General features: G+C 39.7%; 1 protein-coding gene across 1 annotated transcript in view; it reads right to left on the bottom strand.

Annotated features, from left to right (window-relative positions):
• The window catches only part of LOC121374501 (orexin receptor type 2-like), an 89,890-nt gene extending 66,706 nt beyond the window's left edge, over positions 1-23,184 (bottom strand). The window contains exon 1 of the mRNA XM_041501602.1: positions 22,500-23,184. Coding sequence (XP_041357536.1) covers positions 22,500-22,892 — 393 coding nt within the window. The 5' untranslated portion in view covers positions 22,893-23,184. The remainder of the gene's footprint in view (positions 1-22,499) is intronic.
• Between the last annotated feature and the right edge of the window lie 2,125 nt (positions 23,185-25,309).

Genomic DNA, 25,309 nt, shown 5'->3' with positions numbered 1-25,309 from the left:
CAAATAATTCCAGTATGATTCAATCAAATAATTCGTGACAGTGACAATCACCAGTGTCATGAATAGAAATAACAACAATCGTGTAATTTCGAGAAATCAATATTTTGCAAATTGTCTAAACAACATTCCAGTAACGAGGCTTTAAAAATTTGACGCAATACCGTGCGCAACGTATAACTCTAAATTTGTATTTACATAATATGAAATCAATTCTGGTTGTTCTTATTCGACGTATACCTGTCATATCAAATACACTGAATTGGACTTCGACATTTTTCATTAAGTTAAGAAAATTGCCGAAAACGTTACGTTATAAGTTACGTCAACAATCCTTTGACGTGACGTCAACAATGTTTTTACCTTCTTAATACGATTATTGATGTCAAAGCGATACAACGCACATTCGTGTTCAGAAATGTGCATACAGAATCGTTGTTTGGCATTTATAATCATATTAATTTCAAATGTGTATTTAAATTTAAACTGTGCATGGATCTAATACTACATAACAACGACCGCTAACTACTGTGATGTTCTGTTGAAGTATTTTTGCTGCCAGCCTAGCGTTGAGTGAACATGTCGCCATTGAGACATTGAGGTAAGTGTTTTATTGTTTGATTGTTTATCAGGACCGTTGAAATCGGAGGTAGGGAATCGTTGTATGTGGCAGAGCCAGGATTTTATATTGGTGGCCACTCAATTTGGGAGGGATGCGTCCATTAGTACTGTCTATGGGTCGTGTTACGGGGTGACATGCAAATATAAAAGATGGTAAAATTTTTAAAACAAAGTGCCAGTGTGCGTAGTGGTCATGCCTCAACATCAACATTATTACGTTAATACACCCTCTCCCCACCCACCTAAAATTCAAAGTGACATTAAAAATCCAGTTTTTAGCTGATGAATATTATGTGTTTATTGATGTTTAGCGGAGAACATGTATTTGGTCGTTTAATATTTCTGTGGAATATTGCCCTATGCTATAGATAATACATATTGGTGTACTTTTGAATACATTTAAGCACTGGACTCCTTCCATTAAAAAAAAATTCCTCCATCCGCCACTGTTTGTTGTGGTAACAGATTTTTCTTTTTCATTTCACAATTACAACCAAGCGTCCCACCTTTCTCCCCCATCCGCCGGTTTCATATCCTTGTTACGACGGTGACCTCTGCTCAAATCCACCCTGGATCCGCCAGCGAAAATGTTCTAGATTTTTACTGCGAGCTCCTAATAAAAATATACTAGTACAGTATCCACAAAGTGCTTCCGACCCCCCCCCCCCCCCCCATCCCGATTCGTTGCACCCCGCATTACATAAACCTGTTTACCAATGGCAACATTCCAACGACGCATTCAACACATTTTATTTACGGTTATATGGCGTCAGACATATGGTTAAGGACCACACGGATCTTGAGAGGAAACCTGCTGTCGCCACTACATGGGCTACTCTTTCCAATTAGCAGCAAGGGATCTTTTACTTGCGCTTCCCACAGGCAGGATAGCAGAAACCATGGCCTTTGTTGAACCAGTTATGGATCACTGGTCGGTGCAAGTGGTTTACACCTACCCAATGAGCCTTGCGGAGCACTCACTAGGGTTTGGAGTCGGTATCTGGATTAAAAATCCCATGCCTCGACTGGGATCCGAACCCAGTACCTACCAGCCTGTAGACCGATGGCCTAACCACGACGCCACCGAGGTCGGTTCCTAGCGGTTAGAATGTGACACTGATGAAAAATGACATACCCGGCACCCCATTGTTTACGTGGAGTGAAAATAAAAATGAAAGCGAAAGCGAAAGTGCATGCCCATGTCTAATAATCGACAATCCGCGATGTTTAGTTTCTTCTTTCACACAAGCCTCTTTCCTTCTCTTATTTAATGAATGTTCAAACATGCTGTCCTGGCACACACGTCAGCTATCTGGGCTGTCCCGGCACACACGCCAGCTATCTGGGCTATCTGCCCACGACAGGAATTATTTGTTAGTGCCAGTCGCTCCCTCACTGTGGTGCTCATCTCCCTGTAACAGTGTTATGTGTGGCCGATGTAGACACATTAGCGTGTTCAGGAGGCCGAACGTTCACGATCTGGTTGACTGGTACCATCATCGTCTGTCATATCACATTTATATAACGTTAGGTTAAAAACAACAAACAAACAAACAAAACAAAACAGATTTTTTAAAAACCCAACAAACAACAACAACAAACAAACAAAATAACCCCAGAAAAACAAAAGAAAGAGAACAAAAGAAAAAACACACACACACACACACACACACACACACACACACACTCACACTCCAAAGCAAAACAAACTAGTTCAGCGAGCGTCCGCTATCTCTCGCCGTCCAAACCTACTTTTAGTCAAAATGTTGTTTCTCTAAAAAAAAAATGCAAACTGTTTTGACCCATTCCCGAAGTGGAAATTCGGTTTTAATGTGTAGCGTAACAGACCAGCGTGAGCGACAACCGGCTAGATGAAATTACCTTTGATAATGCCTCGCGTCTACGTTCAGCCAGCCGTTTTACGCTAAACAATTTCAAGCTTTCTTTATTTATTTCAATTTATTTTCGTGCTTATATCCAATTAAGGTTCAAGCATGCTGTCCTGGGCACACACATTTAATTAGATATAAGCACGAAAATAAGTTGAAATGAAATCAAAATTAAATTAAATTTAAAAAAACAACAACGTCCCTAGTGTAATTAGTAGTTCCGTTAAATTGCATGGAATTTGAAATCCCTCGAGGTTCGTACCGATTTGATAAGTGCTTGAATTTGTGTGATTGTATTGAAAAGCACTTGCATGTGTTTATCATTACTCATGGTGACCTCTACAGTGTGAACAAGACGTTACGTCTGGTCTTGATAAAGGGAAACAACTCGTCTTATTATTATTATTATTATTATTATTATATAATGTTCTGATATGTTTAGCGACAAACGGCTGACTGGTCTTACCCCAGATATAAGCCTTACGTTTACAAACATACCATTTACGTTCAGCCAGCCAGTTTTCGCTTTAACGTTTGCAAGTAATTTTGACTGGTAATTCAGTTTGATGCCTCGATTTTACGAGCATACTGTTTTATTTAGGAGAGCTGTAGCCATGTCCATGCCGCATGGCAAGCGGCGCAGAACCAGATAATATAAAGCGGCAACTGCAGCAGACAAACATATACACACACACCAGTTCAACTTGTCAGCATAGCAGAGTTATGGCACACAACGCAATAGGGGTTAATTAAATATGGCAACGTGTTCCCCGTCCGTGCGTTTAAAGATCCGCTGCAGAATGAGTTGGGTGGGGGTGGATGAAGCTTTATGGCGCTTGCGAACAAATTGGCTGGTCGTGTTACATTCAGGTAGCGTGAAATGTAAAAAAAAAACCCAAATAGTTACGAGTGACTGCGATCGTTAGCTCTCCAGAACTTGCATCAGTAGTAATGCGCACTTGAAAGGTGCGATGGGTCTATGCATCGATCGACCTAAGTGGTCAAGTGCTCGCCTGCTGCGCGGTAAGGTTATGATCGATCCCCGTCGGTGGGCCCATTGGGCTATTTCTCGTACTAGCCACTCCACTACGACTGGTTTACTAAAAGTCATAGTATGGGCTATTCTGGTGCATATAAAAGATCCCTTTCTACCAATGGAAAAAATATACCGGGTTTTCACTTTTAATGCTGGATTAATACTTCACCTCCGACTCTTATCGGCGAGTAGTTGACTCGCCCAGTTCAGCTTCTGTTCAAACCTAATCGTCATTTTTCAGTCAATTCAGTATGACTTTAACACAGTTCATTTTAAATGTTAGTGCGTGTTCGGTCAACGCTTTTTCGTTTACCTAATAACAAATTTTAATTTCAGTTGCGCACTAGGTCAGCTATCAAAGTATTATTTGACATTAAGACATCATATACGTTAAAAACATTACCAAACGTTTGACATCCAATAGCCAATGACTAATAAATCAATGTGATCTAGTGGTGTCGTTAAACAAAACAAACTTTAACTTTTTTAACAGTGGATTCTGTTTTCTCGTCCAAACCAGAGCCCATGACTTGTATATCAAAAGTCGTGGTATGTGTTGTCTTGTCTTTAGGAAAGTGAATGTAAGAATAATTTACTGTTTTACCAGCAAGAGCAGCTTATATGGTGGCAGCGATGTGCCTCGTTTTCTCTGTATCGACCACATTCTGAAGTAAATATATGTTACGCACCAAATAGCCGTAGTTTACGATGTGTCCAGGAGTCATTAAACAGATATTCCTTTCCTTTTTGATACCGGAGGAAGCTTATCTGCCGCTTAGACTCGTCCATTAATGTGTCAGGAATACAAAAAGGTGTCCAACCTAACAAGTTCCGAAATAGGTAGTGGGGAAAATAATTTTATTATTTCTGTGACAAACATGATTTCCTATCGTTATTGGAGCTACTTTCGGACATTTCGAGGACTGGGGAGGAGTGCGCAACCCAAAACCTTCAACACCCCCACCCCTTTGCATCCGCGCCTGCATACTCAGCGAGACATACAGGACGGATGGACAAACGGACGAAATGGACGCGTCTAGCGTAGCGTATTAATAGCACACTTTAAAGACTTTGTTTTGTTTAACGACACCACTAGAGTATTGATTTATTAATCATCGGCTATTGAATGTCAAACAGTTGGTAATTTTGACATCTAGTCTTAGAGAGGAAACCCGCTACATTTTTCATTAGTAACAAAGGATTTTTTTATATGCACCATCCCTCAGAAAGGATAGCACATATATACCAGTCGTGGTGCATTGGCTGGAACGAGAAATAGCCCAATGAGCCCACCAACGGGGATCGATCCCAAACCAACCGCGCATCAAGCGAGCACTTTATCACTGGGCTACCACTGGACCCCGGCATACTTTAAAGACAGTTCTTTAAATATCACAAGGGCAGATCCAAGGGAGGCGACCAGGGGGACCTGTGCCAAAAACCACCAAAACAATTTGTTTACAATTTTCATTGAAGAGCCCTACTAGGGAATTGGTCCATATTACCTTTTCCCCTGCATCTGCTTCTTGTAGCTATAGGTTACGGAAAAAAACGAAACATGAAACTACATTTTATATTTTTCACTTGGCCTAATTGAATGAGGACCTAGCACACTCGACGTTGCCTGTCGGAGAAATGTCCCAGGATATCTTTCCATTATCCACGTACAGAACCGTTTTCGTGTTTCGCTTTGTAGAACCCGCAGAAGCAATACTTCAAAGTGCCACATAACTTGCCCTGAGAGAGAGATTCGCAATCACCTAATGACTTCTTGATTAAAGACATAAGCGTCGTAAATCCTAAAATGTGCTTCCATGCTTTACTGCTCCCCTGGACGCAATGCGAATTGCGTGTGCATATCCTAAGCAACGCTGACATGTTCGTAATGACGGGGGAGGGGGGCGGGGTATGTCCATGGTTGCTACACACCAATTCAATTCCCACTGGAGATATAGTTAATATGTTCTCATAAAACTGGTAAATAAAAAGATAATGTATCGGCTCACAGATATGTCCGTATAAAGAAATCTCACATTGAATTTAATCTTCGTTACAAGCCTCGCTGCTGTGGTGGCTAAGTCATAACCTTTAAGGCTGGTAGGTACTGGGTCACATCACTGCACGGGTTTCCACACACATACCCGCACGCACACAACACACGCACGCACGCACGCACACACACACACACACACACACACACACATGGAGAGATGTAAGGCTACTACACCGACTTCATTCACGTTGCTAACAGCTGATCATTCGTCAAGCTCAAACAGCCTACTTACCTGCAGCGTGTTTGAACGTTAAAGTTATAGACCCTAGAGGTTTAAAACACTACAGTAATTGAAATCAGACATTACTTTTTAGAATATTCATTTCCGTACATCCGAAGTGTCAGTGGTCATCCTGGTGTTTCTAACAATGCACGCACCTATGAGAAGTAACGGTTACGGAGACGAGCTCTTATCTACCTTTTAGCATCATACTCTTGTTGTTTTGCTATATTAAAACTTTATACAGGTGTGTTTCAGAATACCCAAACTCAGTGTTTAGTGTCACAGGTTCAAACACGGGTCTACGACTCTAACTAGATATAAGTATGTACGCAAATCAACTTAAATGGTTGAATTAATCTTCCTCTATGCAACGGACATTGGGCTCATTGGGCTATTTCTCGCTCCAGCCAGTGCACCACGACTACTACACCAAAGGCCGTGGTATGTGCTATCCTGTTTATGGGATGGTACATATAAAAGATCCCTTGCTGCGAATAAAAAAGAGTAGCCCATGAAGTGGCGACATCGGGTTTCCTCTTTCAAAACCTGTGTGGTTGTTAACCATATGTCCGACGTCATATAACCGTATATAAAATGTGTTGAGTGCGTCGTTAAATAAAATATTTCCTTCCTTCCTAACTAGATACAAGTATGCACGCAAATCAACTTAAATGGTTGAATTAATCTTCCTCTATGCAACGGAATGGCACGTGACATTTAAATGATTTAGATAATGATTTTGCGATACCAAATAAATTTATCACACGATTTTATAATATCTTTATCACTATGGTAAGATTGAATACGTATGTAATAAAGTTCAGAACGGAACGATTTTACAAATGTATATAATTCTCCCACTCTTTTTATTCCCAATATGCATTAACTATTACGTTGATATTACTGACCATTATACAGATATTTTTAAACCATACTACAGGGCACCGTTCCACGAAGTCATCTTAGCGCAAAGATCACCTGAAGTGTATAAAGTAAAGTTTGTTTTATTTAACGACGCCGCTAGAGCACATTGATTTTTTATCTTATCATCGGCTATTGGACGTCAAACATATGGTCATTCTGACACTGTTTTTAGAGGAAACCCGCTGTCGACACATAGGCTACTCTTTTTACGACAGGCAGCAAGGGATCTTTTATTTGCGCTTCCCACAGGCAGGATAGCACAAACCATGGCCTTTGTTGAACCAGTTATGGATCACTGGTCGGTGCAAGTGGTTTACACCTACCCATTGAGCCTTGCGTAGCACTCACTCAGGGTTTGGAGTCGGTATCTGGATTAAAAATCCCATGCCTCGACTGGGATCCGAACCCAGTACCTACCAGCCTGTAGACCGATGGCCTGCCACGACGCCACCGAGGCCGGTCTGTGAAGTGTATAAGTTAGTTATGCACTTAAGGTGATCTTACCGGCCTCGGTGGCGTAGTGGTTAGGCAATCAGTCTACAGGCTGGTAGGTACTGGGTTCGGATCGCAGTCGAGGCATGGGCTTTTTAATCCAGATACCGACTCCAAACCCTGAGTGAGGCTCAATGGGTAGGTGCAAACCACTTGCACCGACCAGTGATCCATAACTGGTTTAACAAAGGCCATGGTTTGTGCTATCCTGCCTGTCGGAAGCGCAAATAAAAGATCCTTTGCTGCCTGTCGTAAAAGAGTATCCTATGTGGCGACAGCGGGTTTCCTCTAAAAAACAGTGTCAGAATGACCATATGTTTGACGTCCAATAGCCGATGATAAGATAAAAAATCAATGTGCTCTAGTGGCGTCGTTAAATAAAACAAACTTTACTTTTTTTAAGGTGATCTTAGCGCTAAGATCGCTTCATGGAACGTGGCCCAGGTCATTTTCTTTTACCAGTGATAGTTCAATATGAAATTTAGATTTTATTCGTGGCATCTTCCCACTATCATCTCATCAACATTGCTTCATAGGTCGTGTAGAGTGTGTAGCAATCGGCTCTTGACTCCTGAATGGTTTTCATTTAGTGGAATCGTTCCTTTCTGTATCTCGTCTCCAGCTCGTCGTCAAGGTGACGTGGAATATATTACATGAGTGGCAGTTAAACAGCCCATTGTAGACAACCCATTTGTAAGACACTCATTTATAAAACATTCATTTGCAAGACACGCATTTGTAAGACATCCATTGGTAAGACATCTTATTTATAAGACATCGTATTTGTAAGACATCGTATTTGTAACTCACTCCATTTGTAAGAAGTCCCGTTTATAAGCAGCCCCATTTGTAAGTCACCCCATTTATAAGTCACCCCCTTTATAGGACACCTATTTGTAAGTCACCCCCATTATAGGACACCCATTTATAAGACACCCCTTTGTAAGACATCACATTTGTGAGACATCCCAATTGTAAGATACCCCATTTACAAGTTACCCCATTTGTAAGACATCCCAATTGTAAGACACCCCATTTGCAAGTCACCCCATTTATAAGTCAACCCCTTTATAGTACACACATTTATAACACACCATGTATAAGTCACCCCATTTGTGGGACATCCCATTTGTGAGATACCAGTGTGTAAGACACCCAGTTCCTAAGATACCACACGTGTGACATACAATTATAAGACATCCTAGTTTGTAAGGAATCCATTTCTAACATACAATATTTTTAAGAAACATTTGTATATCTGAATGACAAAACCATATTCTATGATCAAAAATCTTATCTCTGCACAAAGCAGCTTCAAAAGAACGTCAGGCAAAGTTGCTTGTCCCCATTTACTAGACATCCTGCTCCTAAAACGCATCATTTGTAACACACACATTGGTTAACCACCCCGTTGATAAGAAACTTATATCTAAGACACCCTATTTGTAGGTTCGGGACGTAGCCCAGTGGTAAGGCGCTCGCTCGATGCCCGGTCGGTGTGGGATCGATCCCCGTTGGTGGGCCTATTGGGCTATTTCTCGTTCTAACCAGTGCACCACGACTGGTATATCAAAGGTCGTGGTATGTACTACCCTGTCTGTCGGGTGGTGCATATAAAAGATCCCTTGCTGCTAATCGAAAAGCGTAGCCCATGAAGTGGCGACAGTAGGTTTCCTCTCTCAATATCGGTGTGGTCCTTAACCATATGTCTGACGCCATATAACCGTAAATAAAACGTGTTGAGTGCGTTGTTAAATAAAACATTTCTTTCTTTCTTTCCCTATTTATAAGACACCTCATGTGTCATATACATCATACATTAATTTATCAGAAATTAAGAGTTATATATTTCTGGGTTAATGAATTATCCCCCAAAACCTAAAGTGTTCGACATCTATACAGAATTATTTAACTGTGGGCGTTTTTTTTTTTTTTTTTTAATCTTTAACTGTGTTATGATTTATAAATATTACGAAGCTTTGGTAAACTTAATGATACCAATTTAATTTCCTACTTGACTGATCAGTTTCTATTTCTAATGATTCTAAACACTTACCTGTCATTAAGTAAAGATTGCTAGATCAAGCACGATAGGTAATTAGAGGTCAGATCAATGACTCTCCAAAATGTTTTTTTTTATTACAGATATTTCAATGATGGCAACGTATATGGTTTGCAATATTACCTTAGTAAATATCTTCCTGTACATTTTAGAAAACATATTACTAAATACCGCCTATCAGCCCATAGTCTAGCCCTCGAAACTGGCAGATATCACGATATTGATCAATCAGAAAGAAAATGTTTTAAATGTGCTGATGAAATTGAAGATGAACATCATTTTCTATTGCTTTGTCCATTATATAATAATTTAAGAAGTTGACTTATTAAGCCATATTATTGGAAAAAGCTTTCTGTCTTTAAATTTATTCAGCTGCTTATTGGACATAATATTAAGCAGATGTGCAATTTAGGTAAATATTTATATCTTGCTACAAATTTGAGAAATAGCTGTATTTAATAGTTCTTTTTATACACTCTCCGCAGCTCGTATAATGTAATTAGCGGGTATATCTATTTATGTACATCACCACTGTTTACCTGTATGTATACATCATTATTTGATACTGATGAGCTTTTAGCTCAACGTCAATAAAGAAATTGAAAATATTAGTGATTATGATATAAAAATATGCTCCATACGACTTACACAAATGTCGCTATTTGTGTATATGGATCGTATCCATTGGTGTATGCATTACTGACCTGTCTCATAAAACCGGAAGATGCCGTTGGAACCTGCATTGGACGTTTTGTTTCGTGGATGTTGTAAAATTACAAACTCTGTGCCATAAAATGCATTACAATCAGCTAAATAGCAGGTTTGTATTTTTAAACGTTTGTACTGAATTATTTAATTATACACGGCGAGCGGCGTCATCATTTGAACGCCATCACCTTGTTTTAATGGAAACATGTTTGTAATAATTATTTCAAAAAGTGAGATTGAGGAAGTGTTTTACTTTAATTTGTGTCTTATCAAAGTATTTTTTAGCTCAGTTTAAAGTAATCATCAATATAATGATCGCTTTATAGAAATGGTCTCTCATTATTTATTTTCTTCTCAATTTGCTTTAATAGGCATTCGGTTTTTGTGCAGTTGTCGAGAGAAATCAATGTTGATTATCAAAAACAAATTCAGGAAACACGCAATGAACGGTCATAAGATATCGATTTTAGGAAATATTTTGTTGAAGAAAGTCCTATCGAATGCAAACAAGTTATAATTTTAAACAAAACATAAAGCACTAAGATTTATAGATTTAAAAAAAAAAATGTTTTTGAACTGTTTTTGAGGGACACTTAAGATGTATGTATGTATGTATTGATGTATGTATTGATGTATGAATATCTATATATTGTATGTATGTCGAGGTTGACTGTTACACACATAGATATTAATGCACTGGCGCAGGGTATAATTAAATCCTTTCTGGCCTCACAAATTGTTCCATGCCGTTGCTCGGACACGAACTTATGGCACCGAATCGCCCGCAAATTGCTGACTAACCACGATCTTTTCTGAGCTATCCAGACATCCATATGTATGTATGCAGGTATGTATGTATGTATGTATGTATGTATGTACATTTATGTATGTATGTATGTATGTATGTATGTATGTTTGTTTGTATGTATGTGTGTATGTATGTATGCATGTATGTATGATGCATGCATGCATTTATATATGTACGTATGTATGTGTATGAGTGCGTGCGTGCGTGCAGGTATGTCTATGTGTTTCTAGATGATATTTTAAATTGAATTTAAAGCTACCAGATGACAGTAGCTCTAATCGTGGCTGTGATGCGATGATTGGATTGTAAAGTTGTAAAATTGGATTAGGAAAATAGCCCCATACATAGTGTTAGTTTAATGTATCACGACGCTAGATGGTATGTGGTTCATTGTGTGTTATGGGTGAGTGATTGGATGGATGGACGGATGGATACTTGGCTGGATGGTATGGATGGACGGATGAATTGATGGATGGATAGTGTTATGTGTGGATGTTTAGATGGATGGATAAATAGATCAATGGACGGACGGATGGTTGGTTGGATGGATGGACTGATGAATTGATAAATGGATAGTGTGATGGGTGGATGTTTGGATGGATGGGTGGATGGATAAATAGATGAATGGATGGATGGATCGATGGTTGGTCGATGGATGGACGAACGGACGGACAGATGGACGATTGATTGGTTGGATGGATGGATGGATGACAGGCTACATGGTTGGATGGATGGATGGATGAATGGCCGGATGGATTGCTGGATGGTGTGATGGGTCGATGTTTGGATGGATGGATAGATAAATAGATGAATGGATAGATGGATGGATAGATAGATAGATGGATGGATGGATAGATGGTTGGTCGATGGACGGATAGGTGGATAGTATGACGGGTGGATGTTTGGATGGACGGACGGGTGGATGGACGAATGGTTGGATGGACTGATTGATGGATGGATGGATGCATGGGTGGATGGATGGATGGATGCATGGATGCATGGATGGATCGATGGATGGGTGGTGGGTGGATGGATGAATGACATTTGGTTGGATGGATATATGGACGAATGAATTGATGGATGGATGGGTGGATAATTCGTTGGATGGATGGATGGATGGGTGGATGGATAGATGGATGACGGTACCCATGTATAACACAAATTTAGTAAGTGTATGTGTCACGGGGATCCTATAATACCCGTAACTGAATGAAACACGATCATCCAAATATCTCTCCTAACTGTATATCTATTAGATCTCTCTGTATCGGGCAGTATATACCCGCGTGGCTCGTTTCTAGGTATGAACAGAGATAAGATCTTATATAAAGTATATATAATATAGCACGTTGAGTTCACTAGAAAACACAACAAAAACACAATACACTTTGGAATCTGTATTAATCTACGCTGACAAATGTACTGCCGCGGTAGTTAATTAACAACAACAAATAGTAACAACCCAGAACTGATCACTTAATTAGTTAATCACTAGGTGTCTAGTTTACAATATTCTAATCACTTCACCGTGACACAAGACCCACAAGTGTGATAATTGAGAAACGCTTCCAGGGGAACTTAATTAATAAAGGAATTACAACTCTATTCCTAACTTGTTAATTTTTAATTAACCCGTATCTACTCATTCAGTAACCTTGTAATACAGAATTAATACTGGTACCTATCACAATAAGACAATAACCTACAGTTTACCTAGGTCCTCTAGGATGACTGGTTAAGCTTTATATATATTTAGAACAGTGAGCCTACAGTTTACTGGTTCAGATTACCGGCAGCACCGTCTAAATAATATTGGTATAATACAGTATTAAAATATTTAAAGTCACATCAATCACATCAAGGTTATACAACAGAGCAGAAATAATATTTACCAAGTCCAAACGGACGCGTTCCCTGGAAGCCTTCCAATATGTTTCTCCCCGATATCTCTAAAACCCTAGCTATTTATTATAAAATCCCAGTATCGCCTGGGGGTACATCGCGGCACCGAATACCTACAAGTGTTATTTCCACAGCGACCAAGACGACAATTTTCCTTAGATGGCCAGACTTGCTGACGGCTAGTCGCCAAAATCACGGTCGTAAAAACCGCACTCGCGGAGGTATTACGTAACTACTGGCCACATGGCCTCCGCACCTTGCTGGGTGTGTATTAGGCACAGCTCGACCACGGTCGCGCGGAGGTATTACGTAACAAAGTGCCCAACTGGGCTTAAGTGCATATTGGAACTGCACACGGCCCTCTAAAACAATTAATATCGCCACAGACGAAAACCAAAATTAAGAGCATGTTCCGTCACAGTATGTTATTCCTAGATGCCGTAAAAAAAGAACTTATTTCCAGACGGAAGAATCACTTGCAACATAATTATATCCTGAACAAAATTAATTAATGTCCAGTCGACTTTTGATAATTCTTCTTGGTGTCATGTTACTGTAGCACGTGTAATATACTTTCAGGAAAACATGTCCTATGATACATTCATAAATCCGCGCGTTTATGGAAAATACCGAAATGTGCGTTCATATAGTATTCGTTACACATTCATTCGTAACTAAACTGTTAAACTGTAACTAAATTGGTGTTTAAATCATTAATTCTAAAAGCATGTCACAACGTCGACACCTTACAAGAAGCTCTATTTTAAGCCTTAGTTAAAGATATTTACTGTCCCCGAATTAACTTTGTTGCGTATATATGGAGTTGTTTTTTGTGTGTGTGTTGTTGTTTGTTGTTTGTTTGTTTGTTTGTTTGTTGTTGTTGTTGTTGTTTTGTTTTTGTTTTTTTGTTGTTGTTTTTTTTTTGGGGGGGGGTATTTTTTTATTTTGTTTTGTTGTTTTTTTACTTGCAACATTGCAGCAGAATTACATGTGACATGAAATAATTTACATAGACATGTACTAATTGTATCGGTGGCCCCAAAACGAACCCCTCGTTACTGATTAATAATTCTTGTATCTGATATCATATGGGTATTACCCAATAGTGGCAAAACCTTTAAGTATGATGGTCGAATGCCGTATAAATCAGGTAGAGTCATATACCGAGTTACGGGAGTTGTTGATCGTACAGGACATTAAAAATGGATTACCAGTTAGCTTACGTATTCATTTAGAGGATCGTGATGTCAAAAAGATAGAGGAGGCAGGCATAGTGGCAGATATTTATGTGTTAATACACAAAGCTCGGGCAGTACAGGGTAGCTCTTTACAACAGGGTGAAAAGAAGAAATTTCAGCCAGGTTTTTCCCTGGAAAGTAACTATCGGGGAGAGTCATCTAGTTGGTCAGCTAGTCAGGCAAGGAATTCACCTGGTGGGCAAAGTAAGGATAAGCCTGCATTATCAGCCAATGCACGAACTTTTCGTCCACATTGCAGTTACTGTAAAAAGCATAACCATCTTGTCGGGGACTGTTTTAAAAGGAAACGCGATAATGCGCAAGTGGTCGGTTTAGTGAGGTCAGCTCCGTTAGTGAGAGAGTTAATGGTTAGTCCCATGGCAGAGAAGGTAAACCCGTATGTGTCCACTAGTATGGTTTGTGATGTGAAACAAGAATTGAGTCCGAAGGCAATATCAATCTATCGAGATACCGGCTGTAGTCAGTCGCTGATCACGTCGGAGTGTTTAGCTGGTATTGAGAATTCAGATACAGGACGTAGTTTGGCCTTAACCTCAGTTACTGGAGAAAAAATGGTTGTCCGGTTACATAACGTTTTCTTGTGTTCGAAGTTTGTGACGGGACCAGTCATTATGGGTGTTGTAAAGGACTTGCCTGTTGAAAACATAGGAGTTTTGTTGGGTAATGATTTGACTAGTCAGTGTTGTCAGCCGAAATGTGACCAATTGTTAATTAAAGACAGCGCTTTACTAGTAGGAGAGAGTGAGGTTGATGAGATTAGATATCCTGCGTGTGTAAAGACTAGGGCTATGGCCAGTAGGGTAACACGATACCCAGAGGATATTTGTGATTTGTCTGATACGTGTGTGAGCCATGAAATTGGAGTGGATGAGGTTATCAGTAAATTGGTAGATAAGTCAACTGACGAATTAAATGTGGTGGAACCTGTTGATCTCCCGCAGAGGGGAATTGAACCAGTTGTGTTTGACAGAGGGGATTTACCTTGTAATAGACAAGAGTTAATTCTAGAGCAGGGGGCTCATCCAAAATTGTTTGCAGCTTGCACTGCATTGTTAACAGAGGGTGAGATGGAGGATTAGATGTCAGGTTATGATATGGACATGGGAGTATTAATGAATAAGAGAGTTAGAGATAGGAAGGCTAGGAAGCAACTGAGCCATGCTCAGAGCAAAATAAAATCAGTGTTTAATAGGAAGGCTAGGAAGCAACTGAGCCATGCTCAGAGCAAAATAAAATCAGTGTTTGATAGAAAGACTAGGAGTCGGGAATTTAAACCAGGGGATAAAGTGTTGCTGTACCTTCCCATTAAACAGGGTTCATTACAGAACAGGTATTTCGGGCCCTATGTTGTACACAAACGGGTTAATGAGACAGGGTATGTGATAAACACTCTTGATAGGGTTAGGAAAAGTAGGTATTGTCACATCAATTTGCTAAAAGGTTATTTTGACAGACTGCCGATAGTTCCAGTACTACCTGTCCAAATTGAGAGTCACTCAATTTTCTGTGATGACGTCAAGACTGCAGAGGTCAAGTTGGCCAACGGCCAGATTCTAGCAGACTTGAGCCACCAGCGAGAAAAGTTGACTACGCTGATACAAGACAATGTTTCCATTTGTCAGAACCTTCCAACGATTACCAACACCTTAAGCCAGGATGTGCGCTTGGAACCCAACGCTACACCGATTCGACAGCATGCCTATTGGAGAAAACCTGGAAAACGTGCGACACTGAAAAAGAAAGAAACGAAGTTCCAGTGGTCAGGTGAATGCAAGAAGTCATTCAACCGTCTCAAGCAGATGCGCTACTCGTCTCTCGTGATGGCAGCACCAGACCACCGAATGCCTTTCAAGCTAGCTGTGGATGCCAGTGACATGGGAGCTGGAGTTGTGCTGTTCCAGGAAGACAAAAATGGACTGGACCATCCTGTAAGTTTCTTCTCCAAAACGTTTGACAAACACCAGGTGAACTATTCCACTACAGAGAAGGAAGCTTTGGCCATGGTACAAGCTCTGAAGCATTTTCAGATCTACGTGAAATCGGCAATGCATCAAGTGGTGGTCTTTACTTATCATAATCCGCTTACTTTCATTCACAGAACGAAAGCCACCAACCAGAGAGTTTTGAGATGGAGTCTTCTTCTGCAAGAATACCCAATTACCATTGAACATATCAAGGGCACATCCAATGTAATCGCTGATGCCCTGTCCCGAAGTTGAACGTTATGATAATGTGTTGACATTCTTGATTTCTGTTTTGTTTATATATATTTTATTTGTATACCAGGGACTCAGAGACTCAGTGAGATTACTGGTAGTCACCTTATTATTACATGTGTTATAAATGCCCGTATGCGTCGGTTAACGCACTTTTTGTTTTAATGTAGTATATTTCCCTATTCCTAGAGTAGAGGAAATATCCTTTTTGAGGTGGGGGTGTGTGACGGTACATGCTCTTAATTTGTTTCGCCTGTGGCGATATTAATTGTTTTAGAGGGCCGTGTGCATTTCCATATGCACTTAATCCCAGGTGGCCAGTAGTTACGTAATACCTTCGCGAGTGCGGTTTTTACAACCGTGATTTTGGCGACTGCCGACAGAATGTCTGGTCATCTAAGGGAATATACCGACTCTGGGAGAGGTGGAAATATCAGATGATACGTGAGGTACGGCCTTGTACCCCAGGCGATATTCGGATTTTTGAAATAAATAGCTAGGGTTTTAGAGATATCGGGGAGAAACATAAGGAAGGCTCCAGGGAATCGCTGTCCGTCCGGACTGGTAATTATATATTTTCTGCACTGTGTATAACCTTGATGTGATTGATGTGACTTTAAATATTTTAATACTGTATTATACCAATATTATTTAGACGGTGCTGCCGGTCATCTGACGCAGTAATCTGTAGGCTCACTGTCCTAAATAATTATAAAAAGCTTAACCAGTCATCCTAGAGGACCTAGGTAAACTGTAGGTTAGTGTCTTTATTGTGATAGGTACCAGTATTAATTCTGTGTTACAAGGTTACTGAATGAGTAGTTAAGGGTTAATTAAAAATTAACCAGTTAGGAATAGAGTTGTAATTCCTTTATTAATTAAGTTCCCCTGGCAGCGTTTCTCAATTATCACACGTTACTGAACGAGTAGTAAGGGTTAATTAAAAATTAACCAGTTAGGAATAGAGTTGTAATTCCTTTATTAATTAAGTTCTCCTGGAAGCGTTTCTCAATTATCACACGTGTGGGTGTTGTGTTACGGTGAAGTGATTAGCATAGTGTGTAAACTAGACACCTAAAGATTAACTAATTAAGTGATCAGTTCTGGGTTGTTATTATTTGTTGTTGTTAATTAACTACTGCGGCAGTACATTTGTCAGCGTAGGTTAATACAGATTCCAAAGTGTATTGTGTTTTTGTTGTGTTTTCTAGTGAACTAAACGTGCTATAATAATGTATACTTTATATAAGATCGTATCTCTGATCATACCTAGACGAGCCACACTAGGGTATTACAGAGAGATCTAATAGATATACAGTTAGGAGAGATATTTTGATAATCGTGTTTCATTCAGTTACGGGTATTATAGGATCCCCGTGACATTGCCTGTAGACCAGAGATGTTCGCCCTGTGTTCGCTAATTATTAGCTTATTCCGGGGCTCTTCAAAATAGATACTGACGCATCGAAGCCACGGGGTTGTTAGTCATTAGTTATAATGTGTGTGTCTTGCAGTTGTTTCATCCAATGACTCACTAGTTGTAAACACTTTGATCCAAAGTTCCAACAAAGGTATGTCATAGTTAATTAAGTCACGCTTACGAGGCTAATCCTACTCTATTTTTGAAATGCCAGTAAATGCTTTGAGGAAACCAGTAAATGGTCTGATTCGACAAAATATCTGTACTGAGATGAGTGTTCTGCTCGTGACGTGGGCTACTCTCTGTAGATTGAAATGTTTCACAAGCGTTAAAGGGACATTCCTGAGTTTGCTGCAATTTTAAAGATGTTACTGACCAACAGGGAAATGTTTAGCGATTGTAATTACATACCAAATATATTTTTCTGCATAAAATATTAGTGGCTGTATATTAAACGTGTTTCTGATCGTTCTAATATTTGTACTAGGTTAAATTTCATTTTATTTCCTAAAATATGTTTTTTCGTACGTACGAAATTATATGAAGACAAAATCCAGTTTCGGGTTCTTACACATATTAAGACGACCAGAAACACGTTGAATATACAGACACTGATATTCTAAACAAGAAAATATATTTAATATGTACGTTTAATCGTAGAAATAGTTTTTTAGTCGGAAACATCATACAATACAGCAAACTGAGGAATGTCCCTTTAAAGTAATAGTACATGTATCTAGTTATATAACTAGCATGCTATTATACATTATTAACCAACGGCAGATTCGAAATAGCATCGGCAAGGTTGTCTCCCCGAATGCCTCTTCCCAGGCGGATACGGCCTCAGATTACAATTATCTTCCCATTTGGTTGTCCAAAATCCGGAAATTTGACCGCGCAAGTAGTCTGCTGTTTGACTGTGATTATTTCATGGCAGACAGCTATGAAGTGGCAACTATTTGACTGAAATGACAGGGAAGATCATGTAGTTTGTAAACATGTGTAACTTGTTGACATTGAATACTTGTTTGTGGTAATTCCGGCCCATACTACACCCTTACGCCATCGTTGTGAAGACTGCCACCTCGAGAATGGTTTAACAAATCCAAACATGTACTAGGTAGAGTTTAACGAAGGGAGAGGCCAGACAGAGCTTAACGGAGAGAGAGAGAGAGAGAGAGAGAGAGAGAGAGAGAGAGAGAGAGAGAGAGAGAGAGAGAGAGAGAGAGAGAGAGAGAGAGAGAGAGAGAGAGAGAGAGAGAGAGAGAGAGAGCGACAGGGACAGAGAAAGCTGTCAATCCACGAATTCATGAATCACTATTAAAACGGTCATTATATCAAGTGTTGGCGAGCAAACACTTCCTTAATGATGACACCCGTTATGGGTACCACCATGTTAGCTATCATGTCCATTGCTTCCATCTAAAACACTTCCTCAATGATGACACCCGTTATGGGTACAACCATGTTAGCTATCATGTCCATTGCTTCCATCTAAAACAATGAAAGATATGTACAAGAGTTTTACAAAAACATATGAAATGGCATCGTCGATTATTTCCGTCAGTGAAGCGTGGTATTTAGATACTGCCTCTAAACATCGTCCATAAAACTTTCTGAAAGCCCCAGACTAAAAGTCATAACTAATATAACACTTTCTGTGAAACAAAAAAGTTATGGCTTTCTTCGAAATCGATATACAATGAGCATTCCTAAGGTATCTCAGAAGATATGATATATAGACATCAAAAGCTGGAACTGAATGTATAATGTTCGACATAAAAGGAGAATTGACTATTGAAAATACGTTGAAGTAATCTCTTTTGTCATAGAGCATAGTTTTGAAGCCATAATGATTTTATATCACACTATAGACCTGTAGATGATCAGTACTTATCGCTAACTGTATCGACTGTCACTCTATCCTTCTTTGAGACAAGTTTCTGCATACTAATGCAGTCATTGTAGGACAAATACGTTCTACCGTTACGCTAATATGTTATTTTCTAATTACCATTGTCTTATCTGCCATCTAACATGAAAGAGCACTGTTTACTTATGCCTCGTTTGTTGTCGGTCCATTGCTTGGCAGTGATCCAGGTCTTCTGAAGTTTCTTACACACCCGTTGGTGAGAACACCATGCATTATTTTTGACACACGTATGTGTATTAACAATTTCAAGACATACGACTGGCTGCTCCTAGGTGATGACCAGGTCACCAGTGCCATGCAGCCAATGAAAAACAACACCGTAGAAATAGATTACACTGGCGTATAGTTAACCTGACAATCATGTGTTTGTGACGAGTAAGTTAGCTACAAGTGCAACGGCTGTAAATCACTTTTAGACGAAAAAGATGTTAAAATTTGCTTAAAACCTGGCTTTTGAGGATATGTAAGAAATAGAATAATACATTCGTGTCCGTTAGATACCATTTATCTCACAACTCGTTGTTTAACAACGTATCAAATTCACTTTCGCTCGTTAGATACATTTAAAAACAACTCGTGAGATAAATGGTATTTAACGGCCACTCCTGTATTATTCTATGTATACTTGCATGACGAGATATCAAGCCTGATTTCTGGTTTTATTGCAGTCTTTCTCGAGGTTGTTTGTTGTTGTTTTTTGTGTTATTATTATTATTACATAACAGTTGGAAAACACACCACAGTAAACAATCACAGCAACCAATACTTTGGGGATACTTTGCCGTGCATGATTGTCAGTCCTGATCCAGATACCTCTCATTCTCCAGACAGCCATAATGTTACACTTGGTCAGTTAAAAGTTTGTTAAAATTTGGTTTGTTTAACGACACCAGTAGACCACATTGATTTATTAAAGCCGCACGCCTTAGTTCCATCCAGCGAAAATAAATTATAATTTGGTTAATCTACAAACCTGTAACACACTTAGATCACGTTTTTATCAAATGGAGTGAAAAAGCAGGTTTTATATCGATAAATACCATGGGAATCCCCATGTCCCAATTGCTTGAAATAATTTTGAAAGTTAGTATTCTCATGTCACCGGTAGATATCGCTCGAAGCACAACAATGCCTACGTCACGACAAATTTCACAGAGTGCGCACAGACTTGGGGTGCGTTCCTTTCACTTCTCCTGGACATGTTCCAACTGTTCTGTCCTGGTTGTATCCCCTCTCCAGATATCGTAAGACTTAGCAAAATTATTGGTTTTTGTAACTTTTTGTATTGAGATACTTACTTGTCTGAACTTTACTGTTACTGAAAATGTTCACGAACTGTGAAGAAAAATCTCACAAATGAACAACAAGCAAACGACAACAAATCGGATGTTGATTGCGCGAACCGTGCACGAGAAAACAAACCGAACCAAAATGATAACGGTCACGTGGTATACCAACGTCTGTGACGTTTACACAGGAAGATTCCCTCTAAAAATAGATTGGACCTCGCTTGCTTAACGGTTTTTTTCTCGAGTGCACGCGGATTTTTAAGAAATACAAAAAATGCATTTCGTGGTTTTACAAACATCAGAATTACTAGGATTACCAAAAAGCACTTCAGGTGAATGGAAATGTGTATTCTAAATAATAAAATGTAAGTAAAGTGCAATTTTATTTGTGAAAAAATGGGTTTAATAGCGAAAAACAACGCCGTAATGGTTAACAACTAGCCGTAACTAGGGCGTGTCCCTTTAATCATCGGCTATTGGATGTCAAACATTTGGTCATTTTGACACAGTCATAGAGATGAAACTCGCTACATTTTTATATTAGTAGCAGGGGATCTTTTATATGCACCATCCCACAGACAGGAGAGCACATACCACGGCCTTTGATATACCAGTCGTGGTGCACTGGATACAGCGAGAAATAGCCCAATAGGCCCGCCGACGGATATCGATCCTAGACCGAACGCGCATCAAGCGAGCGTTTTATCCCACGCTGGGTCAGTGTCAACTTCTATTAGCGTGTACAGATAGACGCAGATCACATACACTGATAACTGAACGTAATTATAAATAATTCACCGCAATTGTTCCTAAATGGATAATGCCAGATAATAAAATACGTTTTGCAATTGGTACTGATTTGATTACAGAAAACATTAGTTATGTCACAATATCTTAATACTTTCATTTTTAACATTGATTTGTCAACCTCGACCTGTTAATCTGTATACTTCTCGCCAAACTTACAGCCAAACAGTTGTAAAGCCAGCCAGTACATCACCACTGGTATACAAATCAAATACTGTGGTATGCGCTATCCTGTATGTGGGTGTATGATCCCTTGCTACCAATGGAAAAAATGTAGCGGGTTTTGTCTGTAGGAGTATTAAGTCAAAAATTACCAAATGTTTCACATCCAATAGCGGATGATTAATAACTCAATGTGCTCCAGTGGTGTTGTTAAACAAACTGCATTCAGGGGATGGGAGGTCGGAAAGATATGACGACGACGCTTTTAACTTTAACAGTGAAACCCAAGTAGCCACGTGATAGGTAATGATTGCCAATAGTTGTGTCGTTTAACAAAACAAACTTTAACTTCTTGAAAGTGTATCATAACAAATCCCTGGTGCATATTTCAATACGTTTTTTCTCTCGTTTTTTTCTCTTTTACCCATTGACAAATTCTCTATTATCTGATTAATTACCAGGAACCGGCCTCGGTAGTGTCGTGGTTAAGCCATCGGACATAATTCTGGTAGGTACAGGGTTCGCAGCCCGGTACCGGCTCCCACCGTGATCGAGTTTTAACGACTCAGTGGGTAGGCGTAAGGCCAATACACCCTCTTCTCTCTCACTAACCCACTGTCATGGACAGACAGCCCATATAGCTTAGGTGTGTGCTTGGATATAAGTACGAAAATAAGTTGAAATGAAAAAAAAATTACCTGGAAGAAAATGGCGATCTTACAGAAGAGGCGTCCCAGGAACCATGTCTCCGTTATATTCTGTAACACTGTAGGCGGTTGACACGTGACGAACACCAGGAAATCCGCCACGGCGAGGTTCACTATAAACAGATTGGTGACCGTCTGCATGTGGCGACTGCGCCACACGACGAAACATACGAGCAGGTTCCCTATAGTGCCCACCACGAACACCGCGATATGCAATAAAGCGAACAGCCACTCCATCGGAGTCGGGAAAGTATACTCCTTGAGAATTTCCAGGAATTTTTCTCGCGTCGTGCAGTAATTCTGAGGTGGAAGAAGGTAGCAGGTGATGGTGTCGTTGACGTCGTGTAACACAGTCGTGTTCAACATAGATAGTGTAGACTCCATGTCGTTGTGGTAGTTGTTGTAATAATAGCTGTGATGAGGGTGGGTGTTTTTTGTAGTTCTTGTAATTTAAGATCTTTCAGAAAAATCGCCGAAATGTAAGACCTTGCAAAACAAAAATATCCGTACAGTAAAATATTTCAGAAATTTACCGTAAAATAAGATCTTCTAGAAAATCACCGTTAAGTAGAATATTTTAGAAAATCACTTTGGCTTCGATCGAAAAACTAATAATCCCAAATGTTAAAATGTTCTTTAGCTAAGTTGTGTAACAATATGTAAAGAAAATATTACTTTTTGTACCTTCTCTGCCTTAAACAACACATACGAATTTCTTTCCGAATAAAAGAAAATCTGTTCCATGAAACTGGATCCGAAAAGTGATATTGTTTAACAAAGTTCTGTGACTGCTTGTAAATACAATATTATTCCTTTACCTGCAGAGCTAATAATAAGCAATGAAGTCATTTGCACGGCTTCCCTACAACTTCCTTCCCGGGATAAAGCAAATTCGTTTCGTAAAACACGATCCGAAACGAAATATCTGCTTGGTGAAAATTTCGTTGTCTTGTGTTATTAATCCAAAAGAAGAAAAAAAGGCTTAAATTACGAATTCATCTGGTTTCGAACCTTTTTCACCGGAATAACCAAAATAATTCAATAATCTAGTTAATAAACGTATTTTACTCTTTTTTTTTACTTTTTTTTCTGTTTGCATTAAAATGTCTTCAGTGCATTTCGAACATAACGATCCAACTGTTAAATATTATTATCGCGAAATCATCCTTCTTTCCGCATAACCAAAGACGTGTCTTGCTCACCGGATGTCACAGCATCGCACGTTGCGCGTGGAAGACACTCCCCCTCCGAGCCCGCTTAAACGACAGCCACGATACAACGGAGGGGCGTGTCTTATTCTCGGTATGGATATACGATCAGACTCGATCCTCCTCCTACTTCTAGCACATACTGGTTGCCACCACCAGGCAGCGTGGAACTGTGAATTACCAATGCGTTCGCAGTTCTGCGAGTAATTCTGTGCTTTACAAGATAACTAGCATCGGTGGCACAATGGCCGACCGCCGTGTTTAAGGCTGCCAGGTACTGGGTTCGTACTAGCTCCGGAGGGATGTGTAACGCTAATACGCCCGCTTTTCTGTCATTAACTGAGCAATAACCTCTGAATATGTCCAAGGCAGCGTACTCAAACCCTTCCTGGGATATAAGTGCAACATATGTATGTAAATCAATGAATGATACGATATACTGTGCTTACGTTTATAACAGTGATTTCACCTCTAGATGTAGCAGAAGAAAAATAAACGGTTTCAATAATGTAACAAATGGTGAAGTTGTATTATACATTAACGTTATATCAAGAGGTAGCAATAATAATTACGAAGTCAATATACTCTCTGAATACAAATGCATAACAGGCTTTAATAACGTCCTTGTGCCGATATTGATATTGGAATACGGTTTTGTCATTCAGATTTATGAATGGTATCCTATGCGCACTTGTTTGTCTTCGCACACGTGAGTTCATACGTGTGTGCGTTTGTCTGTGTGTGCGTCTGTGTGTGCGCGTTTACTTCGTCATTTGTTTTGCTTTCTGTTTTTCTTCTTTCTTTCTAAATAGAAGGAAGGAAGGAAATGGTTTATTTAACGACGCACTCAACACATTTTATTCACGGTTATATGGTGTCGGACATATGGTTAAGGACCACACAGATATTGAGGGAGGAAACCAGCTGTCGCCACTTCATGGGCTACTTTTTTCGATTAGCAGCAAGGGATCTTTTATATGCACCATCCCATAGACAGGATAGCACATACCACGGCCTTTGATGTACCAGTCGTGGTGCACTGGCTGGAGCGAGAAATAGCCCAATGGGCCCACTGACGGGGATCGATCCCAAACCGACCGCGCATCAAGCGAGTGCTTTACCACTGGGCTACGTCTCGCCCATCTAAATAGAAGATGTTTCATCCTTAATAAGAAATAACAATGCTTATTACGGCGATAATACTAACAGTCACAGTGCTTATTGTGTATGATTGTTTGACATTCAATAGCCGATGTATTTTTCGTGCTGGGATGTCGTTAAACATTCATTCATTCATTCATTCAATAGCCGATGATCAAATCAGTATACTCTAATTGTGAAAACAAACTTACTGTATACCAAAGACGGTGAGTGATGTGTGATGCACCAGTGGCGGATCCAAAAAATTCATCTAGGGGGTCCCCAATGACATGCCAGAATGTCAAGGGAACTTTGGGGGAGGCTTGGAGGGGGTCATAAAACATTAAAATTAATATATAATAAAATAATAACTGTCGCAAAATGTTGAAGGTGGCCGAGCCCCTGCCCCCCTCTTAGATCCGTCTCTGCGAACAGGCGTATCAACTATCATTT

Source organism: Gigantopelta aegis, chromosome 6 (assembly GCF_016097555.1).
Source record: "Gigantopelta aegis isolate Gae_Host chromosome 6, Gae_host_genome, whole genome shotgun sequence".
NCBI lineage: Eukaryota > Metazoa > Mollusca > Gastropoda > Neomphalida > Peltospiridae > Gigantopelta > Gigantopelta aegis.
Note: the sequence above shows the minus strand (reverse complement) of the source record. Positions and strands in the feature narration are given on the sequence as shown.